At 37.4% G+C, this 21,586-nt stretch overlaps 1 protein-coding gene across 1 annotated transcript; it reads right to left on the bottom strand.

Annotated features, from left to right (window-relative positions):
- Positions 1-7,049: 7,049 nt before the first annotated feature.
- Positions 7,050-19,618, bottom strand: hsd11b2 (hydroxysteroid (11-beta) dehydrogenase 2). Its single transcript, XM_052561298.1, has 5 exons — positions 19,112-19,618; positions 12,335-12,547; positions 10,249-10,434; positions 8,986-9,123; positions 7,050-8,239 (listed from the first exon to the last, which is right to left on the bottom strand). Exons 1-5 carry the CDS (start codon positions 19,383-19,385, stop codon positions 7,809-7,811), a joined length of 1,242 nt encoding a protein of 413 aa, XP_052417258.1. The 5' UTR covers positions 19,386-19,618; the 3' UTR covers positions 7,050-7,808.
- Positions 19,619-21,586: the final 1,968 nt, after the last annotated feature.

Genomic DNA, 21,586 nt, shown 5'->3' on the forward strand with positions numbered 1-21,586 from the left:
TTTCAGTGTTTGTATTGCTTAATTCTTTCTTTCAGAGACAAAAAAAAAAGGCAAAAACAGCCGCTATTTCAAGCTACAATAGTAGTAACGGTAGTTCCATTATCCACCACCAGATGGTGCAAAGAGCCCATCTTCCTTTATCAATGTGTGCAGTTTGCCTTGAACTTGACATTTTGATTACATCACCAGCTTCAGAATCTGAATAGGCATTTCACTATAGAAAGACATGCAGCTGAACAAAAATGATTTACTTTTGACAAAGACGTAAGGTATTCATTAGAATCATAATAAGTCGAGGGCATTTTGCTATTGTATTGAGATGTTGAGCATGTGACGCTGTAGCTGACGGAAAGATTAGAGTCTGCCAAAACCTGTGGTAGACCTCAGGGGGTAATGATGGTGTTACTCCCTGTACTCTGCCAAAAACGAATCTATACCTAAACACCGTAATGCTGTGCCAGCCACTTACTGACAGAGCTTTGTCAGTATTTTGTAAATACCTGACTTGGTTTGAACATGTAGTCGAATGGCTGGTTGTCTGCGTTTTAAAAGAAATGGTCTTAGGGCTTAGTAATGTTCTAAACACCCACGCTGTACATTTTTTATTTCTGTTTCGATGAACAACAATTGTTTTGTTTTTTTATGGGGGGCTTTGGATCACTCACTGATGACCCCATCCTTGCTCTTTCTACATGCGAAAACATTAAGATTCAGGCCTCATTAAAAACTCTTAATTACTGCACATAATCACAACATTTTAGTTCCGCAGTGCTCTGGACCTTTTGCAGTTCAGAAGATAGAAAATCGCTAGGACTCCAGCGACCTTTCTGCATGCAAATGATCTTAGCAGCCATCCCACTGCAGCCAAAAGAAGAGCACACTGAGGTTATCCTCTTACTGACGCACAATTCATGGTAGTACTCCTGGAAAATGCATAAATCTTTCAGAGTTGATTTTTTACTTTTTTTAGTTTGTAGATCTACAGTGTGGTTGTTTTGACCAATGTTGGTGCTGAAATATTACTGTTGACTCTAGTCAGATTAATGTAGCACCACATGTGGTATTCCTCTTCTTCATGTTCACCAAAAAGCAATCAAAAAAACATTTGGTTTAGCCAAATCTGATGCAGTTCAATGTGTATGAAAGAAGTCCCAAAACTAGGGCCTTTTCTGGTTACTTTTGTAAATGCGTGTGAATCCAGTGTCTTTTGTGTTAGGTGGTACACAATGTGACTGTTTTATTGTCACACAAGTATGCGTAATAGGAACACCATCTAACTTTAGTCCGCTTCATGTCATTCCAAACCTGTACGGTGTGCGTTCTTCTGCAGAACACAAAAGACGTGCCAAAACTGTTTACTTGCCAAACATTCTTGAAAAAATCTTCTTTTGTGTTCCACTATGACACGGGTGTGAACAGGTTCCCACGGGTAATGGAATTTCTGGAATATCAATGGAATTTTAAAAGGTCTATTCCAGACATTGAAAGTCGGAATTTTTTTTTTCTAAGTTATGGAATACCAGGGATTTTTTTTTTTTTTGTTGCTTTAAATTTTACTTTCCATTTATAAAAAGAAATAAAGAAAAAAAATCTGTACCATATTTAATTTTTATTTGTTTCACATGTTTTTCCCTTTTTTGGGAGTTAGGCCATTTTATTCACTTCATCAGGCTGCACGTGTTAACTAAGGCAAACCTGCCAGAAAATGTACATTTCAAGAGCTTTGGCTAAAAAACTACCACTTAAAACACCGGGTGTTGAACGCAGACGACAGAAAAGCTAAATGTAAAGTTTGTAAAACTACAATCGAGTTATATCCCAAATATGGGAGAGGGATCACAACAGCGGCCAGTTTATGCAATGTTAAAAGTAAACTGTATAGTAAACAGTCTAAGACCTACTTCTTATGTCTTCTGTCACTGAGCCTTTAAGAGCATGTTAACTATTCTCTAATTAGATTCTGAATCCCTGTAATCGAGCAGGGTGATGCCCTCTCCACCCTTCTGGACACATCCCCATAATTAGCGGTGAGAGGCTGATGTTAAGATGACTCCGAGAGATGCCTTTGGCTATTTTTTGCTGATACTAGGAAATGTAGTTTTAGTATTTCCGTGGTAGTTGCCACGTCTTACCAATGCCCAGAAGGACAAGCATTTGGTAAGCTCTAATTAGATACAGAATAAGGATGATATTTTAAGAGTATGGGAGGCAACTGTGATACAGGACACTGTCAAATGCACACCGTCACCTGCTGTAACTGGCAAAACGCTCAAGTACTGCATTTGTCTTTGTGAACCTGGTGGAGAAAGGAAGATGAATGAAAATATGGGTGCAGATATGGATGTAAAGTTACAAGTCTACTGTACACACTTGTGTGTTTCTTTGCACCAGCAGGAAATGGTTTCACAGGCCGCACTGGGTTTTGACAGGCATTTTTACAAGTGCACTGGGCAGCTTCATCTCCATGGGCTTTTCCTTTGACAAGAAGTTCTCTGTTGGAAACCAGATGAGCAAAAATAGCCTACCACCAATGATGTTTTTGTGGGCCCTTGTCAAGTAGTGAATGAGAGAAGTTGTCGAGGACTGATGTATGCGGATTTGTACCCAGTGACCTCCACTTACAAACCGAGTGAAACAAAAGCGATGTATCAGCATCCTGAAACGCCGCAATCTTTGTATCTGGACGGCCGGGAACTGCTTTACAGTCACTGCACATGAACTGACATCACATTCCCATGCTTATGCAAAGCTGCGAAAGCTTGCTTCAGATAACGGGTGTCATTCTTCGAAAGTGAACCTGAAGAATAGCATCATTTAGATCTGGTTTAATTGCTCCAAAAAATGCAAATCAAGGTTGTGGCCTCATTTCTAGGAAGCCAGTGGGAGAATGTATAGTGAGACACCATTACAATTGGGCTCCGGTTGCCAGTCCATTATTTATTTGTATGGATGAAATTAATGGTACTGAGGCCCAGTTGCCCCATTTCATTCTATGAAAGACTGTTGTTTTGGATGAACTTGCGTGTCCTGTGTGTCATACCCCTCTGTACCTCTCAACTCAGCTTGCCAACTGACAAATGCCCTGGTTGTCCAGCCTGATGTTCTAGTGGCAAGTGCTGGGAATAAATACACTATACATTGTCTGCAATGTGATTGTGTCCCACAGTCCAGGAAGAAAACAAACAAACAGATGAACACAATGGCCTTTGAAGTGCATGACATGAACCGGAATGTGGTGACATGTTAGATAGCAGACTTTAACTCATTAAAGAAGCATTATAGATGGCCTCATATTTGAGAAAAGAAAACTCTTCATTTTGTGCATGAACACTTCAGATTGTTTTTAAATTAATATTATTATTATTATTATTTTTTTTTTTTTTTAAGTTCCTTTCAAAATTTCAATAGCACATTTTCAGAGAAAATTTTGCATTATATTATGTAATTATATTTTGATTAATTATAAATAATTGACAATTTAAATAATATTTAATAATACAATTAATGTCAATAACCTATAAAAAATATTACTTTTCGGTCAATGTTGTCTAACTATGTTGTTTCAAGAATTTTAGAAATTTGTTTAAATAGTGAGCTTTACTGTGTGTGTGTGTGTGTGTGTGTAGTGCTGTGAAACGATAAATCGTGATTTATCGCATCCAAAAATAAAAGCTTTTGTTTATATAATATATGTATGTGTACTGTGTATATTTATTATGTAGATATACAGTAAACACACACACATGTGCATGTATATATTAAGGAAAAATATGTTAATTTTATACGCTATAACATATTATACATGTTTTTCTTTTAGTGTTCTGGACAGTGTGCTTCATCTTCCTATAATTAAAGGTAGTTAATTCACACAAAAATCTAAATTTTGTCATTAATTACTAACCCTCATGTTGTTCCAAACCCGTAAGACCTCTGTTCATCCTCAGAACACAAATTAAGATTTTTTTTTATGAATTCTTCGAGCTCCCTGACCCTCTGTAGACAACAAGGATCTTTACAAGTTTTTGGATTTACTTCTTTAGCCTAGTGAGTCTGGTCAGGACAAACATTACCATTTTCCATCACTCCAAGTATGCTTAGTGTTAGGAACTTAGTGTGTTGATGTTGGCAAGCGTCCTGTGCTGGATTTGAACATCTGCAGCACTGAGACTGTGCGCAGCACTCCTATCTCCTGAGGGGAATTGGCAAATGACACCATGGCCTTAAAACACCTGCAAAGGTTTTGAAATGCTAAGCTTTTAAGCAACTAAAATTTGTCATGAGCAGCTTTTTTTAATTGAATTTTAAACCTAATTTTAAATGTTTTAGTCATCAGTTGTACATACAATTACTTCTGAGAACATGAAGTGTTGCATTGTAAAATCTTGTGAACAGTCCGTGTATGTTGAATGAGAGCAACTGTGAGGTAACACTGGATGGGTGTTTATTTATGTTAGTGGTGTGTTATAGTTACCTTTCAATCACAATCTCCTGCCCTGTGTCCTAAAAACCTGACTGCCACCCATGAGTTGACTTGTGTGTGAAACATTTGTGAGTTTCTTTTCCCTTTTTTGAGTAATTTTACTTTCGGATTTGGCTGAACTCTTGCCTCAGGACACCACTAGCATTATTAATCTTCCGTCTTTCTCAGAATTTTCTTTGCTTTTCTTTCCTCTGGGCCAAATTTCTCAACTCTAGGACATTGGGTCCAGTATCTTGTTTAATTTAGGTTTTGCTATGTTAACTAACAGTGGCAGACTTGAACTTGTATCGCCTATATGAACCTTACATCTAAACGTGTCAGACCGTACAGTCACTGCAAATGGCTTTGTAACCAATACATCTTGGAAGAAGTGCTTCGGAATAAAAAATGTCATTAACAGTTCAGGATTTTCCTTTTAAGATTTCTTTAGAACTGGTCACTGTAGAAATGTCACGTCATCACAGTAAGTAATTTCCTACTTTGTGTAAAAGAAAAAAAGAAGTGTGATTCCCCTTTAACAGAGTTGTTCCCCTTTTAGGTTTTGTGTCCTAAACAACATCCACACCCAGACCTTCAGATAGGTTTAAGTTTAGTAGTGTGTGAAACATCTTGAGTTTCTTTTCCCCTATTTAAGTAATTTTCCCGTTTAGAAATGGATGAACTTTTGCCTCAGGACACCACCAGCGTTGTTAATCTCAACTCTTTCTCAGTATATTCTGAAGGGAACAGGATTTGCCAAATTATGTAAACTTGTTGCAGACTTGCACTTGCATCACCAATGTGTGCACTAAATCTCATCGTTTGAAAGCAGTAACTGCTAGACCATGGCCTGGAGACCAAGAAGAAGATTAGATTTTTTTTTCTTGTGTTTATGTATTGCCTTCTAAATCAAGAAGTTGGCATTGAACACATTGTCCCTAACAACCTTTAGTTTAAAATCATGGTCTGGTAAAATTACTTGTATCAAGGATGAAAACAATGAAGATTAAACAAAAAAGGTTAAACAAATCCCAGCTACTTACTTCACAATCATTCAGTGGTTGGAAAAGAAAATTCTGATGTATGAAAGTTTGCACAATCTATGAAAACTGAAAAAAGACATAATGAACAGCAGAAATTTTTGTAAACATTTTCTTTTTCTTTTTAATGATTAATGCTTTTCTGAAATTGCGGCAGCTGGTAGCGAGACTGTTCTTTTCTCTGTTTATTACACAATAGAGCACTTATATTTATAGTGTTTACTTGCAAGGACCATTTGCATTGTTTAGGAACAAAGTTCTCATCAATTCTGAACCAAGCGCTGCTTTGTTAATCACAGGACACAATGTGATGTGGTGTGTGACAATGTGTCCCATTTATTCCTTATTATGTTTCAGCTATCAAAAAGTCCACACTCCTATTTCCAAAAACAATAAATGCAGTTAATGAGATAAGCATGATTACCAGTTAATCTCCCGGGATTCTGAGCTTGCTCCAAAGGCTAAGCTTCTCAACTGTGGGTGTTTTGAGCCAGTTCCCCTGCTCTATGGATGTCCCGATTCCACGAAATTTGAGCAGACTTAGTTCTTGGTATAACTTTTACCAGGAATTGAGCATTTTGTGCTCTGGTCAAAAAACATAGACATTAATTGTTATATCATTAAATGTGTGTAGTAAATACTGCAGTCTAGGTTGCCGGAGACACAGGTTATGTCTGTGCAAGTTCTCAAAGATTGAGACTGAAGCCATTGTAGATCTGCTTACATTCAGCTGAATCCTCTGTTCAGTGTCCAGGCTCTCTCAAGTAGAGACTGTGATTCATAATAAGGTCAGTTCCCATTTCCACCCTTGCCTCCTCTTTGTTGTTTGTTTCTATCCCAGTAGATATCGAAATTATTTTATAACAGGCCTGGTGCATGTTACTTGTGCATGTTTTGAAAATATGAACCCTGGCGATGGTAAGGTTACATTCCCCCTAATGGCTGCAGTCTTTACTCCAGTCTTCCGTGTCACATGATCCTTCAGAAATCATGTTGATTTTGTGCTCAAGAAATAAATACTTATTACTTTATATGTTGTAGAAACCCTTATTGTTCCTTTTTCAGTATTCAATAGAAAGTTCAAAATAACAGAAATAATAATCTTTTGCTAATGTTTTTACTGTGGGTTTTGAAAAAATCTAATTTACCTTTGCTGAATAGTATTCATTTTCTTAAAAAAAAAAGTCTTATAGTTCTAATTATGTTATTAAATGAAATTTTAAAATGATTTTATCTAGTTAATATATAAAATAAATTAAACTGTACATTTTGGAAAATGTATGGCAATGAAAGATCAACAATTTTATTTATTATTGTATTTTTTTTTTTAGCTCTCCTTAATCTGGCTTGTAAGAAGTTTCATTACACAAACTGAAATTTGCAATTAGCATAGCTACATTCAATTGCTAATTAACACAGCAGTAGTGGGTGGCTGGGTTTTAGTACAGCGATTAGAGAAGGCCATTAAACTTTCACTAAGATCTTTGACCAGCTAAAGGGAGCCATTGTTCATGTTCTCTGACAGGAAATACAAAAAACACACAGGACGATTATTTAAAAAGTCATCTTTAATACACTACTAACAATTTTTTTTTTCGTTTTTCGCCCATATTTGTATAAAATTCACAGTTTAAGTGATTTATCTAAAAACAAAATGGCTTAAATATGCCAAACAATGTGACATGGAAAAAATAAGCAAATATAACAAATGCAAAACTATGGAGTACAATACATTTAAAAAAGGACTTCTGACTTTAGGAACCACTTCAGCCCATTGGTCACTTAAAAAAACAAACTAATAAAAAAAAACAACCCAATATTTACTTTATGTTGCACTCTGACCACATTTAACCCTGGTTTGATCACAGTAACATTATCATCAGCCTCTCGGTCCAGTATCGGGTGTTTGGCTGTTGATGATCTTCCATGCCTTAGCGAAACTGAAATTTCACACCAAACTCAATTAAGGTGTCTCCGTGCTGAACACCCAGAATTTATGTCTTCTGAGAAATGCATAAACCTTATGTTATCTGTTTGGATTTTGCCTCACCTGAGAACTTTTATTAATTATAATACGGCCTGTGGGCATGACCTCTTTTTTTTATTATGCTCATGAGTGTCAACTGCCTTTTAAGCACTGGGTTTGCCATAGATGATTTGGTGCAATTCAGTGATCCCCTCAACATATTACACAATATATACAACAAAATGAAGACATGAGAAAAGTAGAGTATACACATTGGAAACATATCTCTATAAGTAGATCACATTAGTGGTGCTAATGGATGGCTTTACACTTTTTACCAGAACTAATTGATAATCTTTGTGAAGCTGTTGTTGTTGTTACTGTTATTCATGTTCTCCTTTATGCTGTTGTTATTGTCGTTGAGGCTCAGGCCTTGTTGTTTCCTAATGGCACGAGGCATCACTTTCTTCTGTACAAAGAGTTTCTGGAGGAATCTGTCACTGATGCTCAAAGGCAAGTAGCTGCAGATGAAGTACATGAGCGATAAACCCGGCCCGGCATAGTATCGCACCTGGGGTTGAGAAGAGAGGAGGGCATCCACAATGGTGTCGATGACAGGGCTCAGGTCCTCTTTGGCTGTTTTTGCATAACTCTGGAACAGTTCCTTGGTCTCCAGCAGGTATTCTTCTCCATATTCTTCTAGAAGGCTTGGAGGCAAGTCCTGGATCAGGTTCTTGTACTGTTTTTCCCAGTACTCTGTGTTACTGCTCTGCCCTGCAAGACAAGGAAATGGCAGAGAGTGTGATGCAACATGAACCGACGAATGTGGGGGACATGAAGAAATCGGTCCAGGACAGATTGGAGACATAAACAGTGGCCTGGGGACACTTTATTCAGTTATTTGAACTATCTGTTCAGTCGTTGTGTAAAGAAGGACTCAAATGTCAGCTCACAACCTGACAGATCCCTGAGGCTCGGATGTAAATAAACAACTTAAATGAGAACTTAACTGACGTGGCAGTTTTCTCTCAAGATGCAACTCATTTGTCTAAGAATAGCTGATGCGCCTTCTTACCAGGACACAGCAGTGCTGTCTTTGCTTAATATGCTTGTGTGCTTTATTAAGAGTCCGATAATAAAACTTCTTCTTCTGACAATAATAAATACCTAAATAAAACTAAATACATTTTTTGTTTCATATTTTTAATAATGTAGTGTAGAAGGGGAAGAAATAAATGGTCCACTACTTGCCTGTATTTTAATTTGCAATTTGTTATAAACTAAAATCTATAAACAGTTCAATGAACTAGATGTTAAAAAGGGTCATCTGCAGTTTATACACCAAATGGTCCATATGAGTGGCCTTAAACTGTGTTTTTTATGATAATGGAAAGTCTAAATTTCATCAAATTACAACGCCTTGACAAGTGAATCAACAAGTGAATCATCAAACTAGAAGTATACAATATTTTGGAACCTGTATATGTAACTTAGTTTCACATTGTTAAAATGTTAATCACCTGTCTTAAAGGCAGACGGTAAGATTGTGGAGACTTTGACACCCCATGGCTCCAACTCATGACGAAGTGTGTTGGTAAAAAGATTCAGAGCAGCTTTTGAAGCCCCGTACGACGCCAAACAAGGGAAGGGATGCTCACCTGCAGAAAACAGAGATATCTTAATCACGATTTGCACCACTGCACATCCTCGAACATTTTGATGAGCTGGCTGATACGATAAAGACTGTAAAAACTATGTAAGAAGAGCTACCGCAGTACTGTTTCAAATCTGTCACATTGCCTGAGAACCAGTGATAACAAAGTGATGAGTTTTATGGGACACATACCAGAAGTATAACTGTGCTGTTTTTTCGACAGAGGGAGGAGTGTCATTCATTGAAGGTGTAATAAAGATCTGGACTGTAGCCAGGGACAATCATCAGTGAACAGTGCAAACCAAATAGCCCTGTGCAGGTTAACTGCAGATTGTTTATAAACTGTGTGGTTTTGCCTCAAGGCTTTGCGGAATGAAAAGGCTTGTGTTCAAATCACTGGGAGGATGTACGGGATGTTTTAAGATAACAGGCCTCCTGTAAGCCCATCTGAGAGAATGACTGTTCATCTGTATTGTGACAGTAGCATCTGCTGTTCGTGACAGCTGAAACCTATTGGTTTCTTCTACAGGGAGACTGCACCGATGGAGACATCTCTATTTAAAAGGGCTGTGCGCCATCGTTACAGGCTGTTACTTAAGAGTATCACACTGTTTTGGCACAACGGCAGTAAACAAATGGAGATAAAATCAAGGGAGCCAGGCAAAGCTAAAAGTACACCAATTTCCCCTACCGACTGAATTCTAGCATGAGCTTGAGCAGAGAGCTGCTCTCAGTCGAAACTGTTAGTGGACACTTGAGAAGAAAGAAAAACAGTTGGATTACAGTTTGGACTCCCTTTAGTGTTTGGTTAGGTGCAATGAAGCCAGATGGAAGGCATAAAATAAACATCTGATGGACAGAGCTCCATTTATAAGGGTTGGCAGCTTTATGTGGATGGCAGAAAGATAGAGAAAGAGACTTCTAATTAGATTTAGCCCTGAAACAAGAACCTGGAAACACTCATAAAAGTGTAATCATACGTACAGTTTAACTGACTCTCTCTTTTCTTTCTCTTTTATTAGTAGTGAAGACTGAGAAGAGTGGCTTGGATAGATAATATCTGTATAAGTGCACTAGCTGGATGGTTAGTGCTCACATGAGTGTGTGTGTGTGTGTGTGTGTACCATACCTGAAGGGCTGGAGATTGTCACAATCCGGCCTTTAGCCTGTCTGAGAAGTGGCAGGAAGGTCCTGGTGACGTTGAGTGTTCCAAAGAAGTTAACCTCCATGCATCCTCTGTAGGTGGACATCAGTGAGAGCTCAACATCCCCAATGTTCACACACCATCCAGCGTTATTAACAAGCCCCCACAAATCTAGAGGAAAGAAAACGTGGACAAGTATAATATATGTTAGGCCTACATTATGTTTAATGGTGTAATTACGACAAAGATGCTTCTTTTAACAGATACAGTACTGGGAGTACTGAAATATAAAATTAATGAACCACAGTTAATTTTATAATTTTGGAAGCTTGATTACGCTCTTTTAGCATTTTAAAGTAGTTTTTTTAAATATGAATTGTTCTTTGATTTAGTTTGATATCTAAAGTTGATATCTAATATCTATCTTTTAGTTTGATCTAAAGTGACAGTTACTGAAGCAGCACTGCAAAATGTTTTTCACCCATGCTCTCAACCTTTGTTTGATCAATAGTAAAATATTAGCAGAATCTGGAAACCAATGCCTCAACCAAAAAAAGAAATAAAACAGTGAGAGGAGAGAACAACAACGAGCTGAAATAATCTGTTAAAAACATAGCTACTGCACATAGATATTGAGGATTTTTATTGGGAATTTACTGTATTTATGGTTCCATGAAAAAACCTTTACCATCCATGGAACTGTTCGATTGCACAAATGGTTATTTGTAAAGGAAACAGGATCTTCACTCGAGAAAAAAAAATGGTTCACTGTCTTTTTAAAGAAGTATTCACAAGATTTTTTTGGGGAACCCAAAATGGTTCTGTTATGGCGTGACTGTGAAAAGCTTCTTTTGGTGAGTATATAGGGTAACAAAACTAAATCTACAGAAACTCTTTGTGATATAGATATGTCTGTAATGTGTAAGTTTCCCCTAAACTTATCATCTAAATTGAGGAGAATAAAGAATAAAATACTGGTGACTTTGAGATTTCAAAAAAGGAGCATGGAAAAACTGTTTTTTTCTGACTGGTCAATAAGCCACCTGGCGCTGTGGTGTGTATGTTTTAAAATAAAACAGCCCCTTGATGTACTGCCAAACTGTGCACCACCCTTCCACCCCACCCCCTCCTCTTCCCAACACTTTCTCTGAGATTAAACATCCACGTTGGTCACGAAAAAAAAAAAAAAAAAAACTGTCACACTATACACATATACAGGTTCTGGTCATAAAATTAGAATATCCTCAAAAAGTTGATTTATTTCCCTAATTCCATTCAAAAATTTAAACTTGTATATTATTTTCATTCATTATTTCGTGAACAGCCAGCCTCTTTTACAATGACCTTTTGTGTCTTGCCCTCGTTGTGCAAGGTGTCAATAGTCGTCTTTTGGACAACTGTCAAGTCAGCAGTCTTCCCCATGATTGTGTAGACTACAGAACTAGACAGAGAGACCATTAAAATGCTTTGCAGGTGTTTTGAGTTAATTAGCTGATTAGAGTGTGGCACCAGGTGTCTTCAGTGTTGAACCTTTTCACAATATTCTAATTTTCTGGGATACTGAATTTGGAATTTACCTTAGTTGCATGTTATAATAATCAAAATTTAAAGAAATAAACATTTGAAATATATCATTCTGTGTGTAATGAATGAATATACTATACGTGTTTTTACTTTTTTAATGGAATTAGTGAAATAAATCAACTTTTTAATGATATTCTAATTATATGACCAGCACCTGTATACCTGACTACACTAAATCTCTTGTAAAATAAACAGCACTGCTGAAATTGCCTATGGAGCACAAATTAATTGATTTATTTGACATACTTATCCAATGGTGTGTTTTGTTCGCAGCATGGTTCCAAGATTTGGTTCAACAGAAATGTTAATGGAAACCATAAGCTAGTTAAAGTTAATTTAGGGTAACCGAAAGTTGCTGGCAACTATACTATACTATTCAGAATATACAAACATTCATACAGGTGTATTTTAGGTTCATTGTGTTCAACCATGTTGGAATGTGATTATGTGTGCTTATTTCTGACATTGTTCAAAGGTAAATCCTCACCTCTCATACCAAGTTTGGCCTTGGTGTCGAGCAGGGCTTGCTGTACCTGCTGAGGCTGGGTGATGTCTACCTGAAGGAGGGTAAGGCGTGATGAACAGACTCTGCGCAAGTGCTTGGCTCCCTCTCCATCCAGGTTCAATACGGTCGCAAACACTTCAAACCCCATGGCATCTAACCGTTTTGCTGTAGCGTTACCAAACCCTGAATCACAACCTACAGAGACAGTGGAGGGAAACATGAGACGGTTATGCCAACATATTACAATCAAAAAAGTTTTCTAAATGCTCACATTTTGGCAAAATCCAACAGTAATTACACTTAAATGGCGTCTTATGCAACACCACCTCAATATTATCATGACCCTAATAGCTGTTTTGGATTCATTTTTTGAACACTTAAGCCAGTTTTAGGACTTTTTTTTTGGAACAGCATTGAAAACTTGAAAGAAGCATCACTGACATTGGTAAAACGTATTGCAAAATCACTGCTATGACCTCTGAACACCTATAAAGTTAAGCAAAACCAAAGCAGCACAACAGGAAACAAAAGCACAATTACATAAAGTCTTCACCCCATATCAAGTTGATAGTATGGCTCATCAATCTCGTAAACACTACTCTGTTATCTCTTTACTAGATTACACACCATAAAGAGATATTGGTGTTAGCGTCCTTCGATTTGAGGACAATGTCCTTACCGTCCCAGGGAACCTTGTGGTTTGGGAGCACTATTACAAAAATGTTAAAAATGCAAATCAGGACTCAAGTGTGTTAAAAACAAATGCAGCCATGGTTACAAATGCATTTATAGAAGTGAAGGCAAGGAACAACACATTAATAAGGAAATGTAACATCCGATACTTAAGAGGGTAATTTGAGTTCAGTTAATGTTATAAGCCAACAATAACTTTACCCCCAACATGCAGAAGAAAAAAAAATAGTAGAATAACAGCAGACTTTCAGTGCTTTTCCTTCCACTTATGTGGAAGTTGTTCTTGGAATTGAGCGACAGTACACTACAGATTCTGGAAACAAAAGGGATGAATACTTTTTTCAGTGTGAGGTCTACAACACAATTGAACCACTGGGCTTTAGAAATTAAAGTTTTCTGTGAGTGCCAGTTCTCATAATCTTTGTTCTTTTAAAAATTATTGTCAGGAACTTTGTTTCCATCCAAACTAAACTTATTCCATTCTGCGCTCCTTTACTTTGGCAGAGAAGTCTAAGTTGTAGACATTAAAAAAACAAAACAGATAGTAATAAAACAGTGATGTGTGAAGTTTTTTATAGACTGTCCAGAGGTCAGTGGCCTCCCATTTCACCTCTAATTTGTGAATGTCTGGCAAACAATTATACACCAGTTATGATAACAGCAGTCACTCAGTGCACAGGGAGAACAAACACACAATCACAATCACACCTCTGTATTTTAGAGCAAATGTTATCTCAAGGTCTTATCAGGACACACACATATCTGTCAGACCACTAGCTGTGCTCTCGCCTTCCTAGTGTGTAATCCATAACAGATAGACAAACGATTATTCAATAAACACATCGAGTCTGCACTAGAATGGGGCTTGAGATGGGGGAGCCAAGAAAAGTAATTAAAATAACAGATGATTATGGTTATTAATAAATAATGCCATTGTTCAGATAAATGCACCTACCTGGCGATTTAACTTTTTATTGTCCCTCTTCAGATTGATTTATTTCTTTTATTAATATTGCCCAGGTCAGTTGTTCCCAGCCCAGCTGGTAGTTAAGAGGGTTCCGGATAATTCTGGTCACTCTAATTCTGGTAATTCTATTTCTTAAGTAATGCTAGGAACTACGTGGAAAAATTAGCACTTTCCATTTAAAATGAATGAATGAAAGCCAAAAAGATCACACAGGGAAATCTGCATATTAGTTCTGATGTTTTTGCAAGTCACATCCAGTACGCCAAATTTCAGACAATTGGCACCATACTGTGAATATTCACCCCCCTGAAAAATGCCTGTACTGTGCTTTTGATGCAACATTCCAACTGAAGTACTAGATAAAAAAAAACAAAAAAAAAACGTGTATTCTCTTGGAATTTTTGCATTTATAATCTGCTAAATGAAAAAAGTATCTGATAAAGGAATTTGGTGGAGGAGTATAGTTTGAGGTCTGATTACATCTCGTGCATTTGTACCAAGTGAATCCTCTCTGAACTCTGGCCTCATGATGCTACACTTAAACCTTCCTCATCTGTTTAACCTCTTCACCTGACTTGACTAACTAGGCATGGCGAGAGTGCCAAAGGTGTCCCTCCCCTACCCTTTCCTCCAAATATTTACTGTGTGTTGTTATGTAACATGTATTATTAGACATCTCATCTCATCTCATATCTCATCCCACACTTAACTGGCCTGAATTCTGGTGTTGTTCCAGGGACATTGGGTAATGGAAAGGCCTGCCAGAGCCTTGATGAGCCACTTCTGAATTACTCCCCCTCCCCTCCCCACCCCAACAAACACACATGTGATCAGTGTGAAGCCCACAGGGCCTGAAGAACAGTTGGTACTGGCACTATGTGCTGATCAGTGAGGCAATATGTGGAACTACCCTAGCCTCAGCAAGAAAAAGAGCTAAACAAGAAACAGTGAGGTTGACAGATAGACAATGAAACAGAAACGAGGCAGGCTAACCTTTACATCACTTGAAGGGGTAGTTCAACCATGAAACCAGAAAAAAATTCTGTCATTAATAACTTACCCTCATGTCGTTACAAACCAGCTGTCGTTACAGCTCTCTGACCATCCCATAGACAGCAAGGATCCTAACAAGGGTCAAGGGTCAGAAACTTAGCAAGGACATCATTAAAATAATCCATGTGTCATCAGTGGTTCAACAATAATTTTACGAAGCTACAAGAATACTTTTTTGCACACAAAATAAATAAATAAATAAATAACGACCCTATAACGCCATTTTGGACAGTATCACATACATAAACAATGTATGAAATGTATGTGCACAGACACATTGTTTACAATCAGATCAAATTGTAAACAATGTAAACAACGTATCTGCGTACAGTGTACATATACGGAACAGCATACGTTGTTTATGTATATTATAACTCTCGAAAATGAAGATGAATTTATTAATAAAGTCATTATTTTTTTATTTATTTTTTGCGCACAAAAGCTATTCTCATAACTGATCCTTGCTGTCTATGGGAGGGTCAGAGTGCTTTCTTAATTTTCATTTTTGGGTGAATTATCCCTATAAAAATGTCTGAATGCCATTGCATTAGATGCCAAATACCAAATCAATTGGTATCTGCAAACAAATAAATGTACACTTTTAGAACTTCCCTTTTATGTATGCCTTTCTATTTTTCAAATCAATTACTCAAGATCATGTTTACAGGATATATAAAGTCAGCTCTCTGGAATCAAAAAAGATTCAGCAACCAGAAAGATAAATCAAATATCAAAATAAAATCAAATTAGTCAAATTAAATAATATTTTATTATTAATATTTTTAAGTGTGATTTTGTACCACAGTATATACAAAATATAAGAAAATAATAATAATTAAAAACTATGAAAAATATATGATTATATGACATTTATACATTCCAAGTAGCTTAAATAAATTATTTATATTTTATTGTGTTTAAATAAATGATTTATTTTTCTAAATAATATCTGGGACCAAGGCATATACATCTTTCACCTCACATTTGTTTGGCTCGCGTTCAGGTCTCTGAATGATGTGGGATTAATCGTGCTTCCTCCTGCTGTCTTCAGCATGTAAACACAATGGAGTGTGCCTCATGCTAAGTGATCAGATTTCCCCTGCCCTTCAGCTCACATACAGACTAATGTCAATTGGTACTTAATGGCTCATTTACAGATCCGTACTGACGTCAAACATTTCATAGAAATGCTGGATTCCGAACAAATTAGGCTGATTGATTCTTACAGATCTCCACAGCTTGAGTGGAGATAGTCAGAAGGAGCAAGCGTTAGTGCAGAGAGAGATGAAGAGATGAGAGCGTGTGTTTATTTAACACCAGAAGTTCACACCTTCATGCTTCTAGAACCTGGTGCTAATCACAGCTTAGTTCAGTCATCATGATTCACTGCCAATTTGAAATTGAGAGAAAACAAGATGTGAACACAGACGTTTTAGCAAGCTATGCAGTATTTACAGAATATCATCCAAATTAAAAGAAGGAATTTCTTATAAAAACATTGGTTTATGTACAGAGAATGTAAATGTTCCCTTTATTGGGCAATTTATGGAAATCCTCCTTAACAACAAAAACTTTTTTTATCAAAGAAAGCCGGCTTCATTATGTAGAAAGGAAACATTCTTTGAGAAACAGATGAATTAGGACTCGGGATTACAAATGTTTACATGTTGGGAGTTAGTAGTGGTTAGTAGGCAAAGTGAACAACACACTTTAATGTTATATTCCCAAAACTGGTGTTTAACATGTACAAGGTGTACTGGCCTTGTAGTCTATAGGCGTCTTTCCAGCTTGACTCTCTCCAAACTAACAACTTTAGCTTGTGTATTCAGCCAATTTTGAAACCTTAACCCCCTGCCTCACAGCAATTCATGCCCTGACTGTGCCTTTCTGCTGGCTTAGTAAGAGGTTTACAGGTTTTCCACTTTCGTTTGGTTTTTGGCATGAGACTCCTGAAAAAGTCATTTAAGAAAACATAATGTCCATCAGAAATATTGCTTAAAAGTATGATACCATGTCATTATATGCTAATTGGTAGTAAAAAAACAAAGACAAGAAAATGAAGAAAACACAGTCAAGTAGTGTGCCCTGTGACAGCCTATTAATTATTATTAATTTATAATTAGTATTAATTAAAACAAGTAATGAAAGGAGTTGATTGGGTTGCTGGTTACCATGCCAATAGACAGCAGACAGCTTTGGGGGATTTAAGGAACCCATATGAGTTATTTCTGAGAAACCCACATCCATCAAAGGGACATAAGCTGCCTTGGAGTAACCAACTGAACTTAACCCCTTGCCCTGCTAAGTGAACCAATGGAAGTCCATTTTCATTCTGAAAGCCCATGATACAATAAGCAGACGAACAAGTGGGATACATTTATTATTCACATACATATAGTTTTGTGGTTTGCCTCAGTTGCATAAAATAATAATTAGAATAATTAGCAATCAAGCAATTGTTTAAGTGTTTAGGGCTGCTTTGGGCTTTATTGGATCAAGAAATCATTCTGAACTAAAATATACATGCGCAAATGAAGTACATAGCTTCTGAAGGAGCTTATGATCCAGATTAAACAGGAGTTCTAAACCCGCTTAGTCAAATAAATCAACACATAATTGCCTTTATTCCTCAAGGTCTAAACTAGCAATTCCACAGTGTTGGTGAGATTATATTTTAAGTACTGCTGGTTGCAGATCTCATACATACAAACAAACATACAGGCTTTTCTATAGTGAGAACTTTCCATTGACTTTTATTGTTTGGATATTGTTATTATTTATTGTTTGATATCTGATATATTTTCCCATCCCCAACTATAAAACTTTCTACATTTCTGGGACTTGAATTTGAACATTATTTGTATGTTTAATAAGCCTCACACAGAGAGAGAGAGAGAGAGAGAGAGAGAGAGAGAGAGAGAGAGAGAGAGAGAGAGAAAGAGAAAGAGAAAGAAAACGTTTTTAAAATCTTGGTGACTGGATAAAATGTTCAATGTATGTAAAAAAAAAAAAAAAAGTTCACCAATAAATGAAAATTCAGTCATCATTTACTCACCCTCATGCCATACAGGTTTGGAACGACATGAGAGTGAATACTGTAAATGATGACAGATTTTATTTTTTAATCCTTTTAAAGCAGTACACTCACCATAACTGCAGAAGTCTCAAAGAGCACACAAATAAAGCAGTTTACAAGGCTGCAAGTGGAGAAATACAGCTGTAATTTGTAAAAGAGTTTTAATCACCAGGTACAACACAGCAGCTCTCTGATATGATTTATGGCTTACACTGCAGTTTTATTGCATACGATCATTTCATTTAGAATCAGATTAGCTCAGCCAGTTAAGAAAAAGCCAAATCATCTTAGAGTACTCTCTAGTTCAGTGGCAGAACACAATAGAGGTTAACACACAATATATCAGACTGACAAGTCAATCAGAATGCATATATTACAAATACCACACAAACTTGGCTTAGTTTAAATAGAAAGGCACAGGACCAATATCATTTAAGTCATTCCATGTGGGCCAATACTGATAGTGAGCTGAAAATTACATTCAGGTAGATATGGTCTATGGGTAGAAGTACAGGATATTCATAAGGCATAAGACACAGTATGTTTTAGGGAGCAGAAGTGACTAATTAATATGGGACTTCCCATACAAAATCACAGCATGTCCTGACAAGAAGTGTACACATTTGTTGTTCTGTCAGTCACAATGCAGACGGAACACATTCTCTTTTAACCTCTTAAAGTTACTTAATTACTAGACACAAAAACAACAGCAATCATAATATAATCATGGCAATTTTGCACAACAGAATCCACCCATCATGACCTACATTTCTTTTGTGTTTGTACAATCTCTGCTTATCAATTCACGTGCATTTCAGGTCAACACATAATGATCCTCTGAGTCAGATACAAATAAAAAATAAAAAAAGACACTGAGCACTAATTATAAATGCAGACTAAACGATGACACTCGCCCATTAATTTAATGCACAAATTATGTTTTTGTTCTACTTCTTTTGTTTGTTCTTACCTGTGATGAAGACAGCCTTGCCTTCAACTGGCAGGAGGGGTTTTGGGGTGGCCCACGTAAAGTACAGCCAGCAGGACACACAGAGGACCAATCTTGCCAGCACAGCAGGCATGCACAGGGTACACAGTCTCTCCACCAGCAGAGTGGCACCAAGCCATACCACTATTGAGGGCATGGCACCGATATGGAATGCCAGAAACTTCTTCACCGCTCCACCAGCAAGGATGGACATCACTCCGATGTAAATCCAGAAAGACACTGCACAGTCTTCCATTGTACTACAGGTGGAAATGCTTTACACTCTCTCCCTGTCTCTCTTACACTGACTCTGGCACCTTTCCCTCTTTTCTCTCTGTCTCTCTCTTTATCTCTTTCTCAAGTGGGATCACACTTACAAATGAGCAACCATGTGCCTACTCGGTTCCCTACAATCTTGAGCTCAGGCAGGCTACACTCAGATCTCACACGTTCCAACTCAGAGTAGGAGAGCTAGTGAACAGATCCGTCTCTCTGCGTGTGTGTATATATAGTGTACTCTGCAGGAGAGGGGAGGGACTATATTCAAGCAGATGTAATCAAAGCCCAATGGGCAAAGCTTTGCAACATTTCTCGTACCCCCCACACTCAGCCCCCTCTGCATACATACGTTTGTCTCCTTTCCAACAAGGCATGTGCTCTTCATGTCTTTTTCACCTTTTTGCTCATTTTGTTTGGCTTCAACAATCACTTGTGATAACTTTCTTTTGTTAGAAATCAGAATTGTGAGTTGAAATATATATATAGCTATATGACAAAGACATCATTTTTTAAACTAAACTGAAAAAGAACCTTATAGAATTTTAGACTTTCATTTTTCATAAAACTGCTTTGGAACAACGTGCACTGCAAAAATGAAAACTGACTTGACTTGAAGTGCAGGTATCAGTTACACACTGTCACTGGATGTACTAGACGTGTTGTACGTGGGTTTCTTCACGCGCACGTGTGGTGGGCTTTGCGTCATGTGACTTTCCTTCCTCTTTGATTAATTCATGAAATACCCCTTTGATGTGCTTTGGCATCAGCCAGGCAGGTCTAATTTACTGCTCCTTTCAAAGTTACACTAAAGAAATGTGTATTCACAAGAATGTACAAAAAGAAGCAGCAGAACAGGACAACAAGTGCTGCTGGCAGATGAAAAGCAGTTTGTGTGTGTGCAACGAGGAGAGAAAGATCTCATTTACAGGGACGCTGACTCTGCTTCTAAATGCAGATATTAAGATGTGACAAAATGTCCAAGATGATGATATAATATCACAAAAAAATATATCGCTATTCAAGATCACCTTTACATTTTCTTCAGATGACACCTGTATATTCATGCTCCACTGCGGCATACACAAAAACATTAAGAGCTGTATAACAAACATCAACAGTACCATAAATCCTAAGAGCAATAATCTGACCTTTACATTAAAAAAAGGAGAAGAATCAAAGGGTATAAGAAGGAACTAAGGGAAAGAGGGATGAATGGAGAAATGGGGGGGGGGGGGGGGCATGTGAGGCACCTACATTGACCTCAATTCCTCATCAGGTGTGTTATGTATTCCTGAACTGATAAGCTTCTACAGAACCTCATGTCATCTTTAGCCTAGTTCTGTCTTTTACACGTCATACACCTTTCTTGTGTCCACAGGCTTGCTGTTTATCTTAATTTACCTCTCCTTCTCTAAGTTTCCATCCCTCCATGGAGTGAGTCATGTTGAGTTTGTCTAATTACAGTACGCAATAAGAAATTATAGAGTTCCTCCTACATCCAGCTCAGAGGATACAAACTCCAAACCACATTATTCACCTCTAAGTCCCGCCCACGCAGAAGTTAAGATGTTTCCTGCACACACTTGCTTTGATGGTGTGCTGAACGCAGTACAGTTCACAGTTCCTTGGCATTGGGTTGAATGACCTCTGGAGGTCACAGAACATGTTGTCAGTCACCTATATATCACCGCTGCTTAATCCTGTACCACACAAGCTCCACACCATTGCCATATGGTGATCACATCACATGCTACTCATTCTTATGTAAGCCTTTGGCACAAAGACTAACTTTTATGATTTTGATGGGTTCTGTGTTTTCCCTCAGAGGTCATTTTAGAAAATGATTATAGGTACAGAATGCCTAATAAGGCAGTATCATGTTAGGTTGTGATTACACATTGCTTGTGAGTAGTTCTGCACTTTAGATGAGAGATAAAAATAGTGTTAATAATGTTAATATTAAGACATAAAGGGGGAAATAGATTTAAACATTCACCTGCATGATTAAATACAGTGTTGGTATGATTTTGCATATCTACAAGCTCACAGAAGAGATATTCCTACTCAAGTCCATCACTGTTTGTCCATGGGGGGCGATAGAGAGCTGTAAAACTATCACTGCAAATCACTGCGGATGGAAGAATCGGGAGGAAATATTGTGACCTGAGCACATTGAAC

The sequence above is a fragment of the Carassius gibelio genome, chromosome B7 (genome assembly GCF_023724105.1).
Source record: "Carassius gibelio isolate Cgi1373 ecotype wild population from Czech Republic chromosome B7, carGib1.2-hapl.c, whole genome shotgun sequence".
NCBI classification, from domain to species: Eukaryota; Metazoa; Chordata; class Actinopteri; order Cypriniformes; family Cyprinidae; genus Carassius; species Carassius gibelio.

Coding starts and splice junctions, on each gene's coding strand:
- hsd11b2 (XM_052561298.1), bottom strand. CDS start 19,385: ATGGAAGACTGTGCAGTGTCTTTCTGGATTTACATCGGAGTGATGTCC. Junction 9,124..10,248: donor GACAATCTCCAGCCCTTCAG/GTATGGTACACA, acceptor TGTTTTCTGCAG/GTGAGCATCCCTTCCCTTGT. Junction 8,240..8,985: donor ACCGTCTGCCTTTAAGACAG/GTGATTAACATT, acceptor CTTGTCTTGCAG/GGCAGAGCAGTAACACAGAG.